Here is a 25,628-nt window from a genome sequence, read left to right on the forward strand (position 1 = left end):
TGTGGATCTAAGGAGTCCGAAGCTACCAGCTGTAGGTGTTTTCTAAGTATCCCACACTTGGAAACAGATAATTCCCATCACCAGTTGACAGTTTTCTTTGGAAAGAGAGTCCCCTTCCAAGAAGGAGGACTGTGCTTTGAAGCAAGAGAAAAATTACCCTCAACACCTTTTCTCAAAGACTGACTACAATGAACAGGAACTCCTTATCAGGGGACCCGGCTGCTTGGGACTCTCCGAGGTAGGAATGGACATAACCACATCATTTTCAACATTAAGAAAAGCTTATTATAGGAGATCCCTGGGTGGCTCAATGGTTTGGCACCTGCCTTCAGCCCAGGGCATGATCCTAGAGACCTGGGATCGAGTCCCGCGTCGGACTTCCTGCATGGAGCCTGCTTCTCCCTCTGCCTGTGTCTGCCTCTCTCTCTGTGTGTGTGTCTCTCATGAATAAATAAATAAAATCTTTAAAAAAAAAAAAAGCTTATTATAGCTAGCAGGGGTGCTATATCACCCCTGCTAATCACACAGGCTAATGGCAATACCAGCAGCATCCTTAATTTTAGTTGTCACTTATAAACCTAGTATGTTAATTTGTGGGGAAAATATGGCCCATCTCCTGACAAACTACTTAAGACCATATAAGTGAGGGGTTGTTTTGGTGGAAAAATATGTTAAAAACTGGGATATGCAGGGGATCATAATAAAAGGAGCCATTAGAGGAGAAAAGACAAGACACTTATGGCAGCTTGTTCAGAGATTTGTTGTGTGGGAAGGCCTTCCAGCTGTCACCCTCTTGGGCTCTCATGTGGCCCTCCCATTACACAGAGCTCTGTGCCCCATGCACAGTCCTAGGGGACTGATGCCCTTCAAGGACTTTTTCCAGAAACACAGGTAAGAAGAGATGGATTTTAGTTTCACAATCTTTCCTGTCCCCCCAAGAAAGATGTAAAGATGAGGGACAACTGGGTGGCTCAGTGGTTGAGCATCTGTCTTTGGCTCAGGTTGTGATCCCGGGGTCCTGGGGTCGAGTCCCTCATCATGCTTCCCGCAGGGAACCCACTTCTCCCTCCACCTATGTCTCTGCCTCTGTGTATCTCTCATGAAGAAATAAATACAATCTTTAAAAAAAAAAAAAAAGATGTAAAGATGTTTAGTAATGAAGATAGAGGAGGGAAGGAGAAGAGATAAGATAATATGAGCAGGATAACGGACTGGAATAGGGCTAGTGATGGTGATCGTGGTAGTTACTATGAGATTCCTGAATGCTTGTTGAGTATCTGTAGACTTCAGGGTTTATTTAAATCCCATTATCCAAAGTCCATTAAGATGTCAGCTAAGCAAGCACGCTTACCCCCGTTTTACAGATGAATGAGTTGATTACTCAGTTCATAAAAGGCTGAGCCAGGACTTGAATGTAGACCTCCTGATTACTAACCAACCTTGTGTCTTTTCAAAGTACCAAGTTGCAGGGCTGTTGTACACTTGAAAGATAAAGGTTCTAACACTCCCATCCCACTCCCAATTATTCTAGATTGCTTTGGGGCTCCTAGACCTACTATGTTTCATGGCTGAAAACAATCTCTCACAGGAAAATTAGACTACCCAGCACTAATGATAAAAGAAAAAAATGGATAACATCAAAATTAAGTATTTCTCATAAAAAGACATCATTAGAAAATAAATATCCACAGACTGAGGTGGGGGGAAAATATACACAGTGAATATCTGATCTGACAAGTCCAGGACATATAAAACAAAAATCAAGAGTAAAAAGACAGTGCATTTATTAAATGGGCAAAATACCTGAAAAGATACCTCACCAAAGGAGATACACATATGGCCAATAAACATGTGAAAAAAGTGCTTGTCATCATCATAAGAAAATGCAAATAAGGGGATCCCTGGGTGGCTTAGCTGTTTAGCCCCTACCTTCAGCCCAGGGCATGATCCTAGAGTCCTGGGATTGAGTCCAACATTGGGATCCCTGCATGGAGCCTGCTTCTTCTCCCTCTGCCTCCCCTCCACCCGCCCCGCCCCATGTCTCATGAATGAGTAAATAAAATCTTTTTAAAAATGCAAATGAAAACCACAATGATACAGCCCTACATTCCTACTAGAATGGCTAAAATTTTTAAAGGTGACATCACTAAAGGACATGGAGCAACTGAAACTCTCCTATGTTGCTGGGGGCATGTATAAAATGATACAACCCCCTTGGAAATCTGCCAGTGTCTTATAAAGTTAGACACACATTCACTCCAGATACTCACCAAATAATAATAAGAAAACAAATATTTGTCCCTACAAAGAGTTATACACAAATACTCACGGCAGCTTTTATTTATAATACTCCACACCAGTAAACAACCTGAGTGTTCAGTGATAGAAGAATGGATAAATAAGTTATGGCGTCATGGCATATTCACGACATGGAAGACAACTCATCACTAAGGAGGAGCAAATATGGACTCGTGCAGCAACATGGTGAAACAAGGGAAATTTGGAGGGTAGTGGTTAAATAGGTGTTCAAAACTATAGAAACTTCTAACTGAACCCTTAGATCTATATATTTTATTGCATGTTAATTAATTCTCAATTTTTTTTTAATGGACCCTGCTGGGTTAGCCACAAGGATTATGGCCTTGATCCTTGGAGGCCAATTTCTTCCCCTCTTACTGAAACCTGAGATTTGAGCTAATGAACTCCCCCAGCAGCCTGGGCCTCAGGGGTGAAGGCAATGAAGAGTTTCAGCAAAACAACTCGAACTAGAAGGCCTTTCTGCATCATGGTGCTGAGAAAGCTGCTTCTCCCTGTCCCTCACCCCAGGGATATACTGACCCCTTATTTATTATCTTCATCTGTTAAAACTCAAAGGGTGAATACCAGAGGCTCTTGCCAGTCATTTCTCACTGTTGTCCAAAAAGGAATAAAGGACAACTCTCTGCAGAGTGCAGCTGGTTTAATAGGCCTAGGGTCACCCGTCACACTGGGCAGGGAGGTACTTCATTGTTGGCACAGAAGTCAGCTCCAGTGACAGGCTTACTCCTAATTTTAGGATTCACCAGACCTCACACAGAGATAGGCTTTAAATTTTTAGGGAGGGATAATAAGAAAGGGGCAGCAGGGCATACCTATGTCCTTAGACTAAGGTCTAAGCAGCTTTCTACTCAAAGGGATAGTTTAATGGTATTTAACAACCCCTGGGGGCCAGGGAGTTGCCAAGCCAAGGAGTTTCTAAACCAGGAAGGGGCTTAGAAACCAGTCATGTGAGGGACAGTCAGAAGAATCATGTGCCTACTGATGAATCACTAAATTCTACCTCTGAAACTAATAATATACTATAGGCTAATTCACTGAATCTAAATATATAAATAAATATAAGAATCATGTGCCTTTACCCTGGAGAGAGTATGGGAAGATCCCATTGCCATTCAAATACCTAAAGGTCTGCCTAAAGAAAGAAGAAACAGGCTTTATGTATCCAAATGGCAAAACTTCAACCAATGCATAGCAGTCACAAGAAGCTGGATTTTGATGTAACATAAAAAGGACCTTTGTAACAGCCAAAGCTGCTTAGAATGCCATTCACATATCCATTCATTGAGCCTACAATTTCTGAGAACCTTTTGTGTTGTGACACACCAGACTGGATCCGTTGCAGACGTGGCTCTGAAAGGTGTTCACCGCAGAACAGAGGACAGGGTGTGATGATAGCACAGATACAGGGCAGCAAGAGACAAGCACAGGTGACAGGGCCATGTCAAGAGAGGGAGGGATTATTTCCAAGCTCAGCTGGGCCCTCCATGATGCTTACCAGTCACTTTGCTCCTCTTCTTTTATTCTTTCATCCACTGAAATATTCATCAGGCTCTACTGTGTGTCAGGCACTGTTCCAAACTCTGGGAATGTAGGGTGAATATATCCTACTGAGAAAAGACAGCCAAAAAGCAAACAGATACAGTATGTCAGTTGGTATCTGGTACTACAGAGAAATAGGGTGGCTCTGGATCTTTAGCTCTCCCTTCAAGCACCCAGACAGTCCCTTTTCACTACTGTTGACTGTAGTGAACTCCCACCTCACTAAAAAATTTGCCTCAGCCTCCCTTTCCTGCACATCCCACCTACCATCACCTCTTTCTGTTCTTACCTGATTACTTTCTGGCTCAGAGAAAAGAAAAATTCTTCCTCTGAGACTGACCTCTCCACTTATGTTCTTCCCCTGCCTTAGAGGCCTTGCTCTGACATCTATGCCAGCCCCATGCTCCCTACCTTTTCTCTCCTCATTCATCTGCTTGAAATGCAAAGATTTGTTCATTCCTTAGATTCCTAAAGCAATATTCCTTGGCCACCCCAAGATGGCAAATGGGTTTGAGACAGGAACTGGGTTTGAGACAAGAGCTGGTTGGATCCATTGGTGGTAGAACCTTCCTGAGCACAGTGGTAAGGGGGAGTTCCCAGGATCATGTGTGGACTCTCAGAAAAGATCTATCTGATGGGCACAGAAAGCACCAGGTATCTTGGGTTTCTTTTCTTTTCTTTCTTTCTTTCTTTCTTTTTTTTTTTTTTTTTTTTTTGCTCATGAGAGACACAAAAAGAGGCAGAGACACAAGCAGAAGGAGGAGAAGCAGGCTCCCTGCAGTGAGCCTGATGCAGAACTCTATCCCAAGACCCCAGGATCACAACCTGAGCCACAGGCAGATGCTCAATCATTGAGCCACCCAGGCATTCCAGTGTCTTGGATTTCTTGACGGATATCTGCAGATTCTATCCCACCCTGACTCTCTCTCTCTCTTTCAAACTTTGTTGCCAAACTTCTTAAAAGCTCATGTTATACTTCCTTCCCCCATTGCTTCACCTCTCTTTTATTACCTCACCTGCCCACCATACTTCTGTCTACAGACCTGCTCCTGCAAAGAACACACCACAATTACCTAAGCACCAGTATAATACCTTTCCCCCTTGTGTTGGATGTCTTGGTAGCATTAACATTTGCTGTTCCCCAAGGTTATGTCCTTGGCTCTCTGCTCACCTTTCTGCCACTTGTGCTCTAATAGCCTCTCTATTCAGTCTCCTGTGCAGAATGCTCTCCTGAGCACTGCACATTTCCTCTTGGGTCTTACTGAGCATCCACACTCTTGATGTCCAAAATAGGACTCATTATCCTCTCTCTAAATGCTCCTCCCTCTTGAATACCATTGCACAGTTTATAGTATTGCTGATCTTGTGAACACTCAAGGCAGAAGAGTTGAAGTGATTGTTGACCTCTTCCTCTCCTTTACCTAATACTTCAAATCCATCACAAACCCTTATCTGTCATCCCCACCTCAGAAATGTCTCTCGAGTTCATTACTTCCTTTCTATCCTCACAACCACTTCCTTGGTTCCAGCTGTCCATCTTTCTCCTGCTGTTGAAATGACCTCCCAGGTGCCTGGGTGGGTCAGCCAATTTAGCATCGGCCTTTGGCTCAGATCATGATCCCCAGGGTCCTAGGATAGAGTCTGGGGTTGTGGGGGGGGGGGGTCCCTGCTCAGAGGGGAGTCTGCTTTTCCCTCTCCCTCTGCCCTCTCCCCTGTTCATGCTCTCTCTCTCAAATAAAATCTTTAAAAAAAAAAAAAAAGAAAAGAAAAAGAAATAACCCCCATTTGTCTCCTTTTCTTCATGCTAACCCCATATCAGTCCAATTTTTGTCTTCCAAAAGATAAACTTTTAAGAGACAAACTTCAGCATGCTATTCCCTTAGTTAAAAACCTCTGGGGCGGGGGGGGTGGGGAAGCCTCTGGAAATTATCCAAATGCCCTTTAAATGGTGAGTGGTTAAACATACCATGGAATACTACCCAGCAATGAAAGAGACTCTTGATATATGACACAATTTGGATAAATCTGAAGGAAATAATGCTAACTAGAAAAAGAAAGCCAATCTCAAAGGCTATGTACTGCTTGATTCCATTTTTGTAACAATCATGAAGTAATACATATTAAGTGTAGATTGGTGGTTGCCAAGTATTAGGGATGGGGGGTGTGAGTATGGCTATAAAGCAGCAATGCAGGAGAGTCTTGTGGCGATGGCACAGTTGAGTATCTTGATTATGGTAGTAGTGACTCAAGGCTTTGCATATGATAAAATTGCATGGAGCTGCACACATGCACACAGATTAGTGCATATAAACTGGTGAAACTTGAATAAGCTCTATGGATTGTGTGAATGTGGATTCCTTAGTCTGGTATTGTGCTATGATTGGATAAGATATTAACATTGAGGGAGGCCAGGGGAAGGGTACATGGGATTTCCTTGGACCTTTCTTTATAACCTCATGGGAATCTATATTATTTCAAAATTAAAGGTTAAAAAGTAAATAGATAAATTATTTTTTTAAGTAAAAAAATAAAAGACTTCAATGGCTCCTCATTTTTCATAGAACAAAATACAAACTCCTTTGCTCAACATCTGAGATTCTTAACAACGAGCTTTATTTCCCATTGTTCCTCCTTTTAAACTTTTGTTCATTCCTTCAGTAATCATGGGGAACCATCATGGGCTAGGACATGGAAAATACAATGGTCAGCAAAGAGATGAGGCCTCTGCCTTCAGACACTTACAGTCTTTGAGGAAAACAGCCAATCAGGCAAGCAACCCCACTGACGTGGGCAAGTGCTCTAACTGGGAAGTACAGAAAGCTGGCTCAGCCACTCTCCTCATTCCTTTCTCTTCACATGTGCTGTGCCCTTTATCCAAAATGCCCTTCCCTGTGCTACTGAACTTCCACTGTCTGCTTCTATGAAATCTTCTCATTCATTCATTGAGCAAATATTTACTGAATCTCTGCGCCAAGCCTTGCTCCACACTTTGAGGCTGCATTGTGAGCAACCATCCCCACCTCTGCCTTCTTGCAGCTGAAATTAGTGGGAGAGACCACTAATTTGATAAACAGCCAAACAGGAAAAATGGCAGCAATTAGCTATAAGAGCAGTTGAAGAGCTGATTGAAGCTGGATGGGTCAGGGAAGTTCTCATCAGCCAGATTGAAACTGATTCCTAAAATGCTAAGAAAGAGCAGGGAGGAATAATAGTGCAGATCAAGGAATGAGGAAAGCTGGTGCAAAGTCTTAAGGGAAACATTTTGCATTGTGCAAGGAACAGAAAGGTTAGCGTGATGCAGCAAAGTGGGAGAGGCAGATAACAGAGAAAAGGTGGGAAGGGGAAGAAGGCCACTTTAATCACTTTAAAAACCAGAGTGAGGAGTTTGGATTTTATTCCAAGTAGAACAGCAAGGCTCTGGAGGGCTTTAAGTAGGGGGAAGGCATATCTGATGGTCCTTTAAAGTGATGGTTCTATCAGTTGGGGGGAGAAGGAAATCTTTGGTAAGGGCAGCAGGGCAAGAGAATAATTAGACAAGTTACGAGGCAAGAGATGATGGGACTCCTCGGCAGCCCTGCAGCTGCTTGATGACATTGCTGTTGTCGCATTTGTTACTTGGTTTAGGGTCTGTGGTTTCTGTGTCCACCTTCCCGACTAGATGGTTGCTGATGGAAGAGACAGACCATCTTTTTTTTTTTTTTTTTCTCCTTCATGCCTACCTAGCTCATTAGTTTCTTAAATAAAATTGAACTGAATAGTGATGTCCAGCATAGGAGGAAGAAAAGTGAGTCCAGGAGGACTCTAAACAACAAATGACATTTTAAGTAGACCGTGGAGGATGGGTAAAATTTGAACAGGTAGGAATCAGAGGAAATAACCTTGATGAAAGAAACAAAGATGGGAAAACCATGTGGACAGAGGAGGAACAGGGAACAGTGATGCAGTAATCAGCCTGGGAGAATGGCTGGTGAATGAAAACAAGAGAAAATTACTTGGAACAAAAAAAAAAAAATGGATCGAAGTAAAATTATGGTGGTTCTTTAAAGGCTTAACCAAGGAACTGGTCTTAAATTTTGAGAACAAAGGGAAAGCTATTTAATGTTATAAACAGAGCAATGGCAAAATTTTGAACTCTGTCTCAGAAAAATAACCCTGAGAGCCACTGAGCGAGAAGGAATAGGAGATGAGAAAAGTGTTTTTGGTGAATAAAAAGCAGTTTTCAAGGTAAAAAGTAACGAGTGCTACCTTGACCAGCCTTTAGTTCTTTTCCACCTGAAGCAGTGAGTTATCTTTGAAAGCACTCAACACCATCATTTCAGGGGTTTTAATCAGTATAAGATTTTATAAGGTCATCACAGAAAGTACAAGTAGGGTAGGTGCAGGCTGTTTGCAGAGAAGGAAGTATGCTTCCTTTTATTCCATTTCATTGCATCAGTTTCCAGACAGAAACCTAAGTAAAGTGGAAGACCATTAAGATGAAACCTACAGAAGGTGGACCACGGGTGGGAAGCCCTCCGGGGCCAGGCAGGGATTCCGGGCAAGCCTGCTTACTCCCAAGTTCCTAGGGTTTGTTTTTCCACTGCATTTCCTTCCAAGAATGCAAATGTGTTTTCTTCTCTTGGTCACCAGTTTGCCACGCACCCAGCTCATTCCACTGGATTGAGTTACCTGCTGTGTTGGGTTGTTTTCCCCTGAACGCTTCCAGCTGCTTAGCTCCCTGCCTTCTGCTTTTGTGCACTTTCCCAGTCATGGGGTGTTCTTCTCTCCCGTGACGCTATTCCCAGCACCAGTTGTGAATACAGCTCTGATTTAGCTTCCTCCCTGCCCTCCCCTGCCTACCATTTCCTACTCCTACCCATGTCTATTTATGTTTCACTGGCCTCAGCAAGAGGAACCAAAATTTAATATTTATTCAGCACTTATTACATACCGGTCACCATGCTGAACGATTTACGTACATAATAGAATCCAATCCTCACAGCAAGTCTATAAAATAGTTATTATTATTGTTCCCACCTACTAGATGAGGAAACTGATGTTCAGGGAGTTTATACAACTTGCCTGTGGTTGTAAAGCTTGAAGCCAGGATTTGACCCAGGTCGGTGTGACCCAGAGGTCATCTGCAGCACTAAGTACCTTATTAATGATGGTATTTTTTTTCTTTCTTTTTCTTTTTCAAAACTCACATGAATGATTGCATACCAGGTGCATCCTTTTACAATTTATATTTTTCATTCAACATGATATATCTGAGATTTATCCATGTTGATAAATTTTGCCTGCTTATTTTAATAACAATATTTCATTTTATGAATATGCTAGAAAATATTTCATTTTCTGAATATACTAGATTGATGGATGTTTAAGTCATTTCTAGTTTTTGTTATTACAGTGTACATTCCAGAACTTAGCTCTGTGGTGCTGTGTGAGAGACTTTAGTTAGGGTACTTACCTAGAAATGAGATTTCTGGGGTATGAATGCCTCCATCTTTAACTCTATTTGAATTGCCTACAATCTCTCCTCAGAGTGGTGGTATCAGATTATTCTGGATTCTCCCTCCAGCATCCCACGTTCTCACCATCACTTGCTGCTATCAAATTCAGAGGCAAATATGGCAAAATCTGGATGGCAGATATATGGATGTATTGTGTTATTTCCTATACTCCTCTGTCCTTGTGAAATATTCCATAATTTAAATTGTTATTATGACTGCCTACTTTCAACAGTGGCTTGGACAAAGACTTAGGATTCTTAGTAATAGTGTCTGCCAGTAACACAAAACTTAGAGAAGCAAGACACGTGAATGCCAGTGTGATATTGTGATTCATACTAAGAAATAGGTATTTGGCCTTCTACCCCATTCCTGGCACAGAACTCCTAAAACTCTTGGAATTTCCTAAGCTAGGAGAGTAAAGATGGTGTCTTTTTTATGTTAAGGAAGTGACTCCTGGACCTAAGCATGGGAACTTGTTGCCAGGAACCAGAACCAATAGTTCACATAAGGGATCCTTCCAAGCCCTGACTTCTAGGAAGGGTAGAGAGGCTGGAGAGTAAATCAGTTGCCAATGTGCAGTGATTTAATTAATTATGCTTACGTAATGAAGCCTCCATGAAAACCCAAAAGGATTGCGTTTGGAGAGCTTCTACGTTGGTGAACATATGGAGGTTCTGAGAGTGACATTCCTAGAGAGGGCATGGAAGCTCCACACCCTCCGCCTATACCTGGCCTGATGCATCTCTTCCATCTGGCTGTTCTGTCCTTTTATAAGAAACTGGAAATCTGGTAAGTAAAATGTTTCTCAAAATTCAGTGACTAGCAAGTTAACTGAACCTAGGGAGAAGGTTGTGGGAACCTCCAATCTAGAGCTGGTTGGTCAGAAGCACAGGTAGCAACCCAAACTTGAGTTTGGTGTCTCAAGTGGGGGGCATGGAGGCTGTTGTCTCCTAGGACTGAGCCCTTAATCTGTGGAATCTGATGTTATCTCTGGGTAGATAGGGTCAGAATGAGTTGAATTCTTAGATACCAACAGGGTGTCTAGGAATTGCTTGTTGGAATAGGGAACCATACACACACACACATTGAAAATTTGGGTCCCAGAATACCCCAAATGAGAAAGGCATCCCCATTAAAAATAACTCAGCAGAAATTGGCCAAACCAACAAAATTAAGTTTAATGGAAATTGGTTAAAGGATAAAGGTCACGGGATCCCTGGGTGGCGCAGCGGTTTAGCGCCTGCCTTTGGCCCAGGGCGCCATCCTGGAGACCCGGGATCGAATCCCACGTCGGGCTCCCGGTGCATGGAGCTTGCTTCTCCCTCTGCCTGTGTCTCTGCCTCTCTGTGTGTGTGTGTGTGTGTGTGTGTGTGAGAGAGACTATCATAAATAAATAAAAATTAAAAAAAAAAAAAGGATAAAGGTCACTTTCACAAGCACAGGATGGAGAGATCTAGCTTAAGGGCAGCTTTGGGATAAAGGAGTCTACTGGAGTGGGTTAAGGATGAGTTTGAATGACCAGAATCTCAATGTGAACATCTGTGGGATATCTTTTTGTAATAAAGAGGTGCATGACCTCTATATTAACCAGAGCTCCTTGACCACAACAATAAAAACTGATTTTAGCTAACTTACAAATAATAAAGGTTTATTGGAAAATGATGTCTGCTCAGAAAGTCGGCAGGAAGGCCATAGAACCACATTCGAAAATGAGCAAAAACCTGGATGATCTAGGCAGTAGGAACCACAGAAGAGATCTGGCAGCAGGAACCCCATCTGTACACAAAGGTGCAGGTCCAGGGCAAGAGAAACATTGTTCCTAGTAGATCTGAGCTGATCAGCCCAGACCTGAGCTGAATTCCTCAGTTCCTACCTTGCTTTTCATGCACAGTCAGAAGAGGCAACCTTGGGAAACCTAGCTTTCATAGAAGACAGTCTGAAAGCCATTGCCAAGCCCTGCCTCTTGTTAACCTACAGACTAGAACTAGGGACATTGAGTAGGAGTTCAAGGAGACAGAGTTGAGATCAGTATGACCAGGGACTTTCTAATAAATAGAGCCATTCAACAATGGATTAAGAAACCTCCATGGTGACAAGCTCACTGGCCGCTGCAGTTCCTCAAGGCAAGACCAAATCTCCTCTGGTAGAATATAAAGGAATGGACTAATGAATTAATAGGAAATATATGAGACCACTTAGAGGGTCCCTCTCAACTCCTTGATTTGTGATTTCAAACAAGACTTTTGCAGCTATTTATTTGCTAGAAAGGAACATCCCTTATAGTCATTCTCCATTCCCTTCCCACACATTGGCTTATTCAGACAGTTGTTGAGTTATGTAGATATAAGACTATATGTGCAAAATCATTTACAATTATTAGTATTATCCTCTTATAACATTATTTATTCATTTTTCCTATCATAAATATCATAACAACCTCACAGAAAATCTGGGGAAAAGAAAAGATAAAAAAGGCATCTGTAATCCTAACCAAAAAATATGACCATTTGTGAGTTTTCTTCCAATTTTTTACTGATGTACATTTTCCATAAGATAGTTAATTTCTTCTGATTGTAAAAACAACACACAGTTGGTTTGTTCAGTCACTATAGCAAAGCATTAAAAAGAAGTAAAAGAGAGGCACCTGGGTGGCTCAGTGGTTGAGCATCTGCCTCAGGTTGTGATCCTGGGGTCCTGGGATCGAGTCTCACATCAGGCTCCCCACAGGGAACCTGCTGCTTCTCCCTCTGCCTATGTCTCTGCCTCTCTCTGTGTATCTCTCATGAATAAAGAAAATTTTTTAAAAAAAGTAAAAGATTATTCAAAATGTCACCACTTCAGACATCTTAGAAAACATCCTTTGTGATATTGCTCTATATATTATATATGTAGCATGTATATAAGTGGAATCCTACTATAAGCGGTGGGTTTGTGATTTATTATTTTTTTAGTAGGCTCTATGCCCAGCATGGAGCCTAATGCGAGGCCCAACTCATGACCCTGAGATCAAGACCCGAACTGAGTCAAGAGTCGGATGCCTAACCAACTGAGCCGCCCAGGCAACCTGGGGTTTGTGATCTTTTTATCACTCTGTGTCACAGAGTTCATCTTATCTCAATGAACATATAAATATTATCTTTTTTAATGAGCACATAACATTCTTTAGATGGTTGTTTCATAATTTAACTGATATCTTATTAATGAACACTTAGAACATTTAGGTTGTATCTAATTTTTTGCTCTTACCAATGCTGCATTGAACATCCTTGTACATCTGGCCCTGTCTACCTTTTTGCTATCCTCTCAGGCTATATTTTTTTCAAATAATTCTGATGAAATATCAGACCAAAGTTTGACTTTGGTTGTAAACGGAGTAAAAGAAAGCTGATGAGCTCCAGCACAGACACAACAACGGTACATCTTGTATATGGGCAAGCAACAGCAGTTCCTGACTGGCGTGACACCCACCCTGTAAGTGGACACTCCTATGATGTTCTCTCACACACCCTCAACAGAAGACTCCCAAAACTCACCACTGGTTATCTGATGCTACAGATCCTCCCTCTACCCCCACCCCCGGTGAACAAAGCTCTGCCTTTCCTTCCCTCAAACCTGCCCGCCCTGTTTGTAACCCTTTCCCCTGAAAAACTACCAGTGCCACATGTGTTTTTCCATCTATGCAAAGAGAATAAAGAAACCTGTTTTTTGCCCCCAAGGCTAGCATCTCTCCATCCAAAGAGCAGAGCAAACTCACCTTATCAGACTGACACCCTTTGGGTTAGCCCACGTCAGCACCTCTGCCCTCCAGGAGCCAGCAAGTCAGAAACCACCTAGGAGGACCTGAAGGGCTCTGAGTTAACTCTGGAGATTTATCTTACATGAGAGTTGGATTTTGAAGTCAACTCATGAGCAGAAACTCACTGTGGCAGAGAGCTTGTTTGCCTCCCTCATAAACATTCTCCTCTTCTTTCACATTAATAGAATCCCAATTTTATTATGGGTAGCAGTATGCACAGCTAAAGGATTATATTTCTCTTGAAGTTAGGTGTCAACAGTGATATTATAAGTTATAGTCACTGTATGGAACTGCTGGAAAGCATTTTAGATGGGTTTACCTGGCTGGGAAAGTCACCTTTTTGTTCTTTCCTCCCTTCCTCCTTCTTGCCTGGATTGTGGCCTCTGAAACATTTCTGTGGGTATCTTGGGTCATGAGGTGACCTTGAGTTGGAAATATGTGCCAATCCTAATATAGCCAAAAAAAAAAAAAAGTTCCTAAAAGCCATGGATGGAGTCACCAGCCCACTTTCATCTGTAGACACTTTTTTGGTTGGAAAGAAATTCTCTTGCTTATGTCATTTGAGTTTTCTATTTTATGCATCTAAAACTGAACTTATACAATCACAAATGATTAAAACTACTCTTGGAAATTCCTGAGGATAGTGCCACGTTGGAGACCACATTTCTCAGTAAGCTCAACAGAGCTATGGTTTCCTTCATGGTTACAATAGATTGGTTTCTTCAACTGAGTATGAAATGGGAATAGATGTATCATGTTTAAAACAACAACAACAACACAAAAGGAAAAAAAATCCTTTCAACACTGAAGTGACAAAACATTCCTGCTTTGTAAGGTTCATAAAAACAGGTCCCACCTGAAGAAAAGGATATATTTTAATTTCCCACCTACACTCCTAGGTCTATAACCACTGAGTGGATTGTCAGGGAGACTGGTCTAGATCACTTAAGTATGTTTGTGTGTGTGTTTGCATGTGTACTTGCACACTTGGGAAACTTCCCCTCTTTCACTTTCATCTAGCAAATTATTGAATTTCCATATATTAAGTATGCATTTGATGAAATTTCATTGCTTTTAGAAATTGGATATTAAGTCAATGAATTGTTTTTGAAATCCCCAGACAAATCTCAGTATCTGTTCTTTATAGTTACTCAGTAGCTATATTTTTGAAGACGACATATCCCAGCGTTCAACTCCTCAGCACTGGGCTCAGTAGTGTGCAGCCAAGACTGTCACAATGATGAGTTGGGACAGGGCCAAAACTCCTTTCCAGGGAAGCAATCTAAAAGGTGAGAGCTCTTTGCTTTTTACTTGACCCTGAAAACAGAGACAAGAGAAAGTTAACTTTATCTCAATCATTTGACAAACTTTCCTAAATACTACTAGTTGCCAAGCCAAGAAAAGTGTTGAAGAGAGGAGATGGCATTATAATGCCAGATAAATAAAACCCAATCTTTGCCTTTGTATTGTTCACAGGCTAGTGGAGGAGACCTAGCCTCATGGTCAGACTATATGCAGTCTCAGCACAATGGTATTCAGTAGAGGTCTCTGGGAGCCCAGTGGCATATGCCTTGGCTCTATTAGTTTTTCAAGTAATAGAAATTGAATGCATTATTCAGTATTAGGTATCTTTTTTCAGCAAATCTTTGTTGAGTGAATAATTGATATTTTTGGAGCCACTATATGTCTTTGTCTTGCTCTGATGACTGCAAATCCTAAGCCATCTATTCCCACATGGGGGGACTTGGTAAATATTTGCTGCTGAGATGAAGGAGGCTTTGTCAATTAGTATGCATTCTACCAAGTTCTGATGAACACAGCTGCTCCCCAGACACACAGAGCCTGGAGAAAGTCCATGGTACTTCACTCAGGCTTTTCCTTCCATCCCTACCCCATACTGGGCCCTGGCTGTGTCCCTCAACCATACTCCTCTCTGGTCTCTCTGTTGTGCCTCTTCCCACATCCCTCCCACTCTTCTCTTTCCCCTCTTCAGAGAGAGAGGTGCTGCATTTTGCTCCTCCAACAGGAGACAACCCACAGAGCCAACAAGGCTTGGCTGCCCTTTCCCAGAGTACGGAACATCTTGAAGATATTTGTAATTTTACTCACAACTGTAGGATATAATTCATTGCTTGCTGAATCAAAGTCCACCAGCTGCCAGAGGATTCCAGAGACCATTTGTATGATACTTAGAAGTAAAAACAAAATGAAATGGTTCTACTCTCACCCTACCCGCCCTCGCATACAAATACACTCACAACTAAGTCATGGGCTTTTGCCATTAGACAGAATAACCCATACTACCTCCAGCTTGCCCCTGCCTCCCACCCCTTGTCTCTAAGGAGAGATGGTTCAAATCATATTTGGGATATACAGACTTTGTAGATGCAAATCAAGCCCAGGCAGACTGCAAGGTTAAGAGTGAATTACTATCAGCTATGAGGGGCTTGAGGGATAGAGGGAATCCCAGCCAAGGAGAGGGATGCAGACCTTCTCTCTTATGCAATTAATCATCTGTAAGTGCAAAGGGAATGGCTGCTGGGAAGATTAGGTGAGTCTCAACAGCTTGCTAAGTCTCTGCTTTCCAGCTGGGGCAATGGGGTCAGAGCAATTTGACCAAGCCCACTACCTTGCCTGGACCTTGGGGGCTGGGAAAAAGCTGATTGCTAACAGGAGAAACTGTGGGGAATGAGAGTCTTTCCCACTCATCCAGGGCTAGCAGGTACTGTCCTGGTCACAGATATTCTGGCCTTGATTCTCCTCATGGTTTCTACATGCAGAAGCTGAGTGAATGCCAGTTCCCAACCACATTCAACAGATTGATTGTTCACAAGTAACAATTGCTGCCTTCTACTGAAGACTGACCATGTGTCCTATACCATGTTTAAAAAAATTATATATATATATAATTTATATAAAAATTATATAAATTTATAAAAAATTATATATATATAATTTATATAAAAATATAAATTTATAAAAAATTATATATATATATATATATATATATATATATATATATATATATATACACAGTCTTATTCAAACCTGAATGCAGTTCTTTGAGGGCAGTCACCATGCTTAACCCATTTTTACAGATGAAGAAAGTAAGGCTCAGAGAAACACAGTGATTTGCCTAAGGTCACACAGTTGTTCAGTGATGGATGCAGGCTTTGAATTCGGGCCTGAGTCATTGTTTGGAACCATCAGACTGCTGCCTCTCCCTGGAAACTGATGGAAACTTCATGAGATAAAGTATTTGTTGAACTGAGAACAAGAAAAACGGTCTTTATTCCCCTGAACACATGGTAGATTGTCTCTACTCCAGTGAAGATAACCATAAAAATAGGAGACAAATCTGTAGCTCAATTGTAGCAGCAACCAGTTATGTCCTTCCAACATAGTCTGAGTTGTATTTCCCTATTCTCATTCTACACCTTTCTATACCTCTGTGCATGCATTTGCTTTTTTTTTTTTTTTATCATGGTATGTGTTCTTTGTGACCCTCTGAAAAATCTTTCCTAGAACAAGATGGGAAATAGAAATATGAAAGGATGACAGGTTGATAGTAGATGGATGATTGTACTGTTAGGTGGGTGGATGGATAAACACACATGGATGAAAAGACTGACAGACAAATGAACAAACACGTGGATAGATAGACAAGCATATGGGTAAAAAATAAATGGACAGACAGATAAATAGATGGGCAGAGCTGCCCTGACCCATGTGTAGGCTGACTTTGTCTGAAACCCACACCAGCTGCCTAGACCCTCTGAGCTGACCACAGGGTAACTGCACCTGTGAGTTCTCTGAGGACACATCAATTTGGGACCTGTCACTAAGATTAGGCTCTCTCATCCCTGGTCAGTAAGGAGGGTATGGGGATGGCTAATATAAACCCAGAACCACTGCTCCAGTCTACTTCCTCTGCCAGACCTTGCTCTGCTGCTCTGGTTCTTGCCTCCCTCATTCTCCCAAGGGGACCCCAAGGAGACCCAACCCTCTCCATGTGGCCAACATTACCTTCCCTTGTTTGTATATTTTATGCACAAATTTTTGCATTATTTCCCCACCAGCCAAATTGGAAGAACTCTGAGGGCAAGCAACATATCTCTTATCCCTGTTTGTCCAGCATTTACCTCAGTGCATGTTGATAGCAAGATGGAAAGTTATCTCATGAGGCACATCATAAGCAAGTGCAAATGGTGGGCTTCTGTGCTTAGTGAAATTTCTTTAGCCTCTTTGAACCACATCACAAAATACTTGGTGGTGCTCAATGACATCTGCAGATAGTAACCATTATTTATGAAAATGTCCCAGTGCCACCTCATTGTCTATTCCTTGAGTGCTTACTGAATACATTACATAGTAACAGTTAATAACTATAGAGCACTCAGTACTTTTTTTTTTTTAAAGATTTATTTATTTATTTATGATAGAGAAAGAGACACAGGAGGAGGGAGAAGCAGGCTCCATGCCGGGAGCCCGACGTGGGACTCAATCCCGGGACTCCAGGATCTGCCCTGGGCCAAAGGCAGGCGCCAAACCGCAGAGCCACCCAGGGATCCCCCAGAGCACTCAGTACTGATCTAAGTGCTTTACATATAATAACTCAGTCTTCATTAATAATAAGACCTAGAGAGAGGTCCTATTATCCATGTTTTACAGAGGAGAAGATTAATGCTGAGCAAGATTAAATAACCTGTTCAAGTTAACAAATTAGTAAAAGGCAGAGCTGGGGTTCCAATCTTGGTCCAACTCGAAGCCTGTGGTCTTAACCTCTAAGTTATGGGACTATCTTAAGTGAAACAAGTGGAGTAAGCCCTCCTGACCTTATGGAAAATCGATGGGGTTTTAGTGGGTGCCTCTGACCAGTTCTGACTACACAGACCCTCTCTCTGATAAGTCAAGGACTGCTGGAGTCCAACACAGAAACACAAGCTGGCAATAGCTCGTGGGGGCATTTCCCAACCAATGAATGACCTGTTGCTCCTGCTTAACTCCCAAAGCGACAGTCGGTTGGACATCTGGCTGGGGAAAGTCGAGGCCTCTATAGATGGCAGCCATTCAGTGATTTTGTGATATGCCCAAGTCACTTGACTTCTGTGAGCTTCAGTCTCCTTGTGTGCACACAGAGACAGTAACGTTGGCCTGGGGTCCTGCACAGGGCTGCTGTGAGAATCAGAGGAGGTATAGAGAATGGAAACTGCCTTGCGAGGAGAGGGAAGCTCCCTTCAGCTCTGCCGTGGGGGCCCCTCAGAAAACACGGTCTAATTGGATGATTCAAACAGGCTTCCCAAATGCATTACAGATCATTCTTAGGAAATACCAAGTGGTGTTTTAGAGTTCAACCAGCCCCAAAGGTTGCTCTCAAGGCTGGTGAGTAAACCACAGTTCTATCACTTTGGGCTCCTGGCCATTTGGCTGCAGTGCTAGAAATGCTTCAGGCTCACTCCATTCAGACTTGGTTTGACCACAATCATATTAAATATTAAATCATCTCGTGGCACTGGCATAGAAAAACTCTATGTCAGGCACCAGCTATTCTGCCTTTTGTTACTACCCCCAACAATTTTCTAAGCATTTAGAATGCTCCAAGGCTTTGAACCCAAGGCTTAAAAAGAAATTATATCTAGCCTAAAGGAACTTTGTCCCAATTTCACTGGAAATTAAAACTCAGTCCCCAGACACTGACACTGTTTCTTCATGCTCTTGGCAGGCAAAAAGCTCCTCAGCAAATGCAGGCCCTCTGCACTCAGAGGGAGACTGTGGCTCTTCAGGGCCAGGACTCAGCCCCTGGCCTTCCTGTGCCATTTATCACACAGTAATTCCTGGCCTTTGTCTCCTCTCTTTGAGCCTTCATCCTCCCCTCTCTTGCAACACTGCCTCTACCTCACCTAAAGCTGTGCTTTTCGAACCATGGGCCATCACCTTAACCATAGAGTCCAACTCCTCCTCATCAACAGAGGGATGAATTGACATCAGAAGCCCTCCCCTAGCGTGCCAAAAGAAGTACACAGAATTATCTACGCAGTGATCACCAGGATGGAATCATGAGGAATTGATCTGACAAATCTAGAATGTGGGACATTCTGAGAGACAAATTGAACTCTGCAAAAGTATCAGTTCCATTTAAAGAAAGGGTATGAGACTGTTTAGATAAAGGAGGCTAAAGAGACATAACTAACTGCAATGTGGGGGCAAACCATGGTTGGATTCTGGTACCCCCCAAAATTGTCCTTAAAATCCTTGAGGACAGTTGGAGAAGTCTGAATACCAGATGATATTGGGTGAAGGTTAGTTTTCCTGGGATGCATAATGGAAATGTAGTTTCGTTGTAGAACATCCTTACCCTGAAGAGGCACATACAGGGGTGAGGAGATATGGTGTCTGCAACCCTCAAGTATACACACAGTCAACCCACAACATTTGCAGATTCCATATTTGCAAATCTGCCTGCTTGTTAAAATTTATTTGTAGAGGTGACCCTCTACCTTCATTTCACTTATGCTGAAAACAAGTTTCCCTTTCACAGTCTATTTAGTGCCATGTTTTCTATACTTCTGTAGGTTTATTTGGGGGGAGGGGATTTTGCTTTCTAAAATGGTGCCCCCCCAAAATAAAATGAATAAATAAAATAAAATGGTGCCCAGCCTAGTGTTCAAATGCTGTCTAGTGATCCCAAGTGCAAGAAGGCTGTAAATGAGCTGTGCAGAGAAAATTCATGTGTTAGATAATCTTTGTTCAGGCATGAGTTATATAGTGCTTATGGCTGTGAGTTCAATATTCATGAATCAACAGCATATTTTATTTATTTATTTATTTATTTTTAAAATTTTTTTATATTATTATTTATTTATGATAGTCATACAGAGAGAGAGAGAGAGAGAGAGGCAGAGACACAGGCAGAGGGAGAAGCAGGCTCCATGCACCGGGAGCCCGACGTGGGACTCGATCCCGGGTCTCCAGGATCGCGCCCTGGGCCAAAGGTAGGCGCCAAACCGCTGCGCCACCCAGGGATGCCTCAACAGCATATACTTAGTAAAGTGTCTTTAAACAGAAACATGCATAAAACAAGGTAAACAAAAACGTGATCAGAGGCTTGCAGGAACCTAGCCCTGTATTTTCCCCAGGAGCAATGATTCAGTATTTGCAATTCAGTGTTTGCTGCAACTTTATAGAATATAACCACCATGATTAAGGGAAACATATTGTGTGTGTATATAAATACACACATATATTTATACACATACATGTATGTGTTATTTTCACATGCAGTAAGTGTGCACAGATGTGGCAAAATGTTAATTTGTGAATCTAAATGAAGAGTATATTTATGTTCTTGTTTTCCTTTTTATTTTTCTGCAGACTTAACTTTTTCAAAATAAAATGTTGGAAAAGAACACACACATACACACACACAAACTGTGGCTCTGACCTGTTAATGGTTTATAGGATCAATTTATAGAGACTATCAGCATTTTTGTAATGAAAGAGAGTGGGATGGGATGGGATGGGATGGGATGGGATGGGATGGGATGGGATGGGTGGGATGAGCTGGGCTGGGCTTGGCTGAGGTAGAATGGGGTGGGGATGGGACAGGGTGGAATGAGATAGGATGAGGATGGGGTGAGGTGGGATGGGGATGTGATGGGTTGGAATGGATGGGATGGGGGTTGGGGGGCTGGATGAGGCTAGGTTACGGTAGGATAGGGATAGGATGAGGTGGGATGGGATGGAATGGGATGGGATGGGGTAGGACAGAATAGAATAGAATGGAGTAGAATAGAACAGAAAATATCAGTGCCCTTCATGTATATTTTATGAAACTTGTCCCCAGGAAGGTATGATATATGTCTGCCAGGTTGTAAAGTAAAATGTTTGTCTTTTTACAACTTATAGTTCAAAAAAATTTTCAAGTCCCAAGCCCAGTAGAACTGAAGACATCTACTGGGCATCCCTCCTTCTCCTCTCTTCAGTGTTTCTGTGACAGCTCTATCCCTATGGAGAAATCCTTCACCTTCACCATCTGGCCTACCTGTGCAGGATGTGGCTTCTCCCTCAGCTCTCATTCAGTCCATTATCCTCTATTCTCTACCACTTCCCATATGGACTTCTAAAATCATGCTGGAGTTTCCCCAGTATTATTCTTTGGCCCTGATCCTTTTTGCTCTAAGCCTCTGCTAAAGCACAACTCCTCCATCATCGGGCCCTTCGACTGTGGTCCGTGCACCATGGAGGTGGTTGTGGCATCTATAAAAGCAGAGGGGAGACACTTAGAGGGAGGAGGATAGTAGGAGATGTTTCCAGGGGGAGGTGCTACCGCAGACATTCAAATTTTCTTTTGCTGGGTAGTGGCTACCAGAGTTCTGTGTGGGAAATGTGTCATATTCAAGAGATTAGACAGGAGTCAGAATAGTAAAGTGTTAAAGGACGAGAGCATTCAAGGTAGTAGGAACAGAATAAAGGCAAGATGGAAGAGCAAGAAAGGAGTCTGGAAAAATGGGATAATCCAAGAATCAGAAATGTGAGTGGGATGCTTTTCCTGGTGTCACAGAGAGAAACCCAAAAGCTCTGGCTTCTTCATTGTTAGGGAAGCCACAAGTGAATAGGAAGAAACCACGTGCTGAGTGGTGTCTGTACCCTAAGAGGAGCTGTCGGCTCCAAGGACATAGAAAGTGTCTTGCTCAGTAAGGAAACACTTTCTCATTTTAGCTTAAGATGCTACTAGCCAGCTTCCCTAAAATGTGTCCATTCTTGAGGTAGGTGTTCCCATTAAGTATTAGGCTAAAAAAAAAAAAAAACCCAGAAATAAAAATAAGTCCACACCCTGGACTGCGGCCTGCAGCCACAGAGAAAACTGGATATGAAGGAGCACATCCAGGAGCGCTGGCTCCCCTCCTTACAGCCTCACGCAGCTCTGGCAAGAGTCCTGTGTCTTTCAGAGGTCCAGGATGCTCCTCTAACCTAAACAGCCCAGATCCACAGAGACACATGGAGAGGAGGGGCTTGAGGTCGTCTCTGAGGGAAAGAGAGAGGACTCCAGACGGAGGGGGGTGGAGCTTCTCAGAGAAGCAGTCTGATGAACAGCAGAGGGGCAGGGGGAGCAGAGGGGCAGGGGAAGACCTGGGGCAGCCCCTGAGAAAGACCTGATTACTCCTATGCCGTCCCTGTGGGGCCCAAGGGAAGTCCAGGGTGTGGAAACCAGGTGGTGACCTTCTCTGCCCTCTGTGCTAGAGTTCCTTTTCTGTTGTCCCAGCCCCTTGAGGAAACTCATCTGTGCTAACAGAGGACAGAAGGTACTCTTGTGGCACTGAAAGGACAGGCTCTTAGTGGAAAGAGAGGGGTTTGTCTCGTGGGGAGAAACAGTGCTGAGAGCAGGGACCTATGCTGGGGGGCAGCAGGACTGAGTCTCCTCCTGAGGACGCCCCTGAGTGTGGGCACCCTGTGCACCCTTGCACTTTAGAGAAAGTCCCTCTCCCCACCTCTGTATTTTAGGGAAAGTCTCTCTCCAAAAGGGGAAGTGTTTATTAGCAGCAAAGTCTCGGTTCTAAGCCGAAATTCTGAACCAGACCTGGGAAAGAGATGAGGGTCAAGAGGTAGACAGTGGCCATGGCATACAAGGGAATGAGGACCTTCAAGGAACATCAGTGTTCTTGATCTTAGCTGGTCTTCAGAATTGTGGGGATCTTCTAAAATAAACCATCCCATTCCTTTCCAGACTCACCAGAATAGAATCTGCAGATACTCAGTTGTATATTCTATCTCCACTGTTAAGTTATGAGCCCACTGAGGAAAGGTGCTGTGTCTGCTGTGTCCGTTCATTCCCAGGACCAGCTGATACAAGAACAGAGTGGTCAGCTAGGCCCTGCGGGCACAGAATTGGCATCAGGTTGCCCAAGGCCCCAGGAAGCTGGGTCTCCTTCACCTGCTCAGCACATCTCTCCCTCTGCTTCTTCCCACAGGTTTGTCTCCCCTCCCCACTCCCATGTCACAGCACAGACTTCTCTGTAATGGCTATTACTCTATATAGCCTTTTAATTCAAATGCTCATTATCATCTATCTGTGGTTTCTGAATTTCGCGGTAACAAGTTTTGAGGGAGGAGACAGAGTCCTAGTTTGCTGTCCAGCTGATAGGCCAGCTCTCTTTAGTCCATTAAGTTGTGAATTTGAAGGGAGTAGGAAATAGGGTACTGTGGCCCAAATATGGCCACATAAGCCCACCCCCTTCAGCCCTTCAGCAGTAGCCATTAGAGCTAGGAAGGCAACATAAAATACTTCTATGACATTCCTACAGACTACGAAAGTCAGCATGAAGTTGTGGCTTAGAAAAATTCAAGCTTTTTGGAAAACTCTTCTTCACCCAATCCTGAAATCATGAAGAAAGAAACAAACGAAACTGAAGGTCTTCAGATGATGTCAAAGAGAAAGATTGTGAGAGTACGTTGGGAAAGGAGTATATTGCTCAGTGGAAGTCAGGAAGCTGAGTTGAAGTTTCAATTTTTTTTTTTTTTTCAGTAACAACAAGTCAACTTTTTATTTACATTTGTGTCTGCCCTTGAAGTCCCAGGAAAGGCTGACACCCAGGACCAGTGGTTTCCTCCTCCCCTTCTTCCTGCCCCCTCACCTCTTTCTGCTCTCTCTCTCCTCCTTGCCTCTCCTTCCCTGTCCTATCTTCTCTCCTCTCCCCTTCCTATTTTCTTTTACATTTGCTCCCTACTCTTCCACCATCTACCTCCTCTAGACCCCCTCCCCCGCCCCACCTGCTGTTTCTCCCCTGCCCACCCACAGCCCTGCCTCCTGAGGTTCAGCCTCTGGGCCTAGGGTCCTCAGCCAAGGGAGCACTTGCTGGTGTTCTTCTTATCATAGGGTTTCAAGTCAGTGCGGGGGCGGGGGGGGGGTGGCTATGGCTGTTTCCTGATCTCTGGCCTCCTGATCTCTGGCCTCCTGACTTGAGCAGGATGTCCCAGGCCAGGGAACTGAAAGCCTCATCCACATTCGTGCTGGATTTGGCACTTGTCTCAAAGAATCGGATTCCATGCTCCCAAGCCAGCTTGATGACCTGCTCCTTCTGCACGTTCCTCTTGGCCTCCATGTCACACTTGTTCTCCAGAAGCAGGTGCTCCACCCCAGCTGAGGCATTCTCTTTGATGCTTTTCATCCAATTCTGAATATTCTCAAAGGATTTCTCATCTGTGATGTCATATACGAGGATAATGCCCATGGCTCCACGGTAATATGCAGTAGTTATTGTCTTGAATCGCTCCTGGCCAGCTGTGTCCCAGACCTGCAACTTGATCTTCTTCCTTCCTACATCCACAGTGCAGATCTTGAAGTCGATTCCAATGGTGGAGATGTAGGTGTTGTTGAAGCCGTCCTCAGCAAAGCAAATGATGAGACAGGTCTTGCCCATGCCGGAGTCCCCGATGAGAAGCAACTTGAAGAGGTGGTCGTAGGTTTTGGCCATGGCGGACACTGGGGAGCCGGGGGGCCTCAATTTTTTTTTTAATTAACTGGCTGAGCAACTTGAGCAGGTCTTTCTCCTCTCTGGGTATTGATTGCCCAAACTATAAAATAAGAAGACTGAGTTGTAAGCTCTCGTCTTAACTCTGGGACTTCATGTGTCTAAGAGTGGCTCTCACTCTGCTAACTGTAACTGCTCAGCAAGCTCATACCAATGGATTTCCCAGTTCCAGGGTGATGGACAACAAAGCTACTCATGAGTTGAATGGAGCTGGTGCATACAGGAGTTTGTCCTGGGTCCAAGCAGCCTTATTTACAAGGGTTCTGTTTGCAATGGCCCAGTATCCTTACAGCATTGGCTCATGCCTTGTCCAGCGCAGCGTTTTCTCCCAACTCAAACTAAGAAAACACAGACAGCACTTGGCTGCTCCCCGGAGAAACAAATGAGATCCTCCAGACTGAGGTTCCCTGCAGGAAGAAAATTTTTGGTATTTCTGCTTTAAAAATAGCCATTAGTGGTTTGCTTGTATAGATTCTGAGAGGCCTGAGTATACGGTGCATGAGAAGCCAGTGTGTCCAGGTTTATCCAATGTATTCCAGTATATTCTGGTCTCTCAGTGCTCTCATTTATACAATATCAACTGTTTGGAAACTGCTATAATGCTGGGCACCCCCCACCCCAAGCACTGTGCCTGCTGCCTCTCCCTGAAGCCATCTCATCCACCCTCCTGGTTTTCCCTTGTCACCAGCCACCTACCATTTATAATTTCTTTTTTTTTTTTCATTTATAATTTCTTAAGCTGAAATCTCAAATTAGTGTCTCATGAAATGGGTTGAGCAATTGCATTTGGCTTGCACACTATTGGCCTGCATGATTTTATTGCTGGTGTTGTTTTTAAATCTTGAATTAGCTGTTGCCTTTAAAATTTAGGAGACTCCGCCATGTTCTGGTTACCTATTGCTACATAACAAAGCACCCAAGCTTAGTGGCACAACACACAACCATGTCATG

The 25,628-nt window shown here is 43.2% G+C and overlaps 1 protein-coding gene across 1 annotated transcript; it reads right to left on the minus strand.

The window, feature by feature from the left end:
- Window positions 1-24,026: 24,026 nt before the first annotated feature.
- On the minus strand, window positions 24,027-24,620 carry LOC112925884 (ras-related protein Rab-13-like). The gene has a single exon (XM_026006711.2). The coding sequence runs from the start codon at window positions 24,618-24,620 to the stop codon at window positions 24,027-24,029; it is 594 nt and encodes a 197-aa protein (XP_025862496.2).
- Window positions 24,621-25,628: the final 1,008 nt, after the last annotated feature.

Source organism: Vulpes vulpes, chromosome 12, assembly GCF_048418805.1.
Source record: "Vulpes vulpes isolate BD-2025 chromosome 12, VulVul3, whole genome shotgun sequence".
NCBI lineage: Eukaryota > Metazoa > Chordata > Mammalia > Carnivora > Canidae > Vulpes > Vulpes vulpes.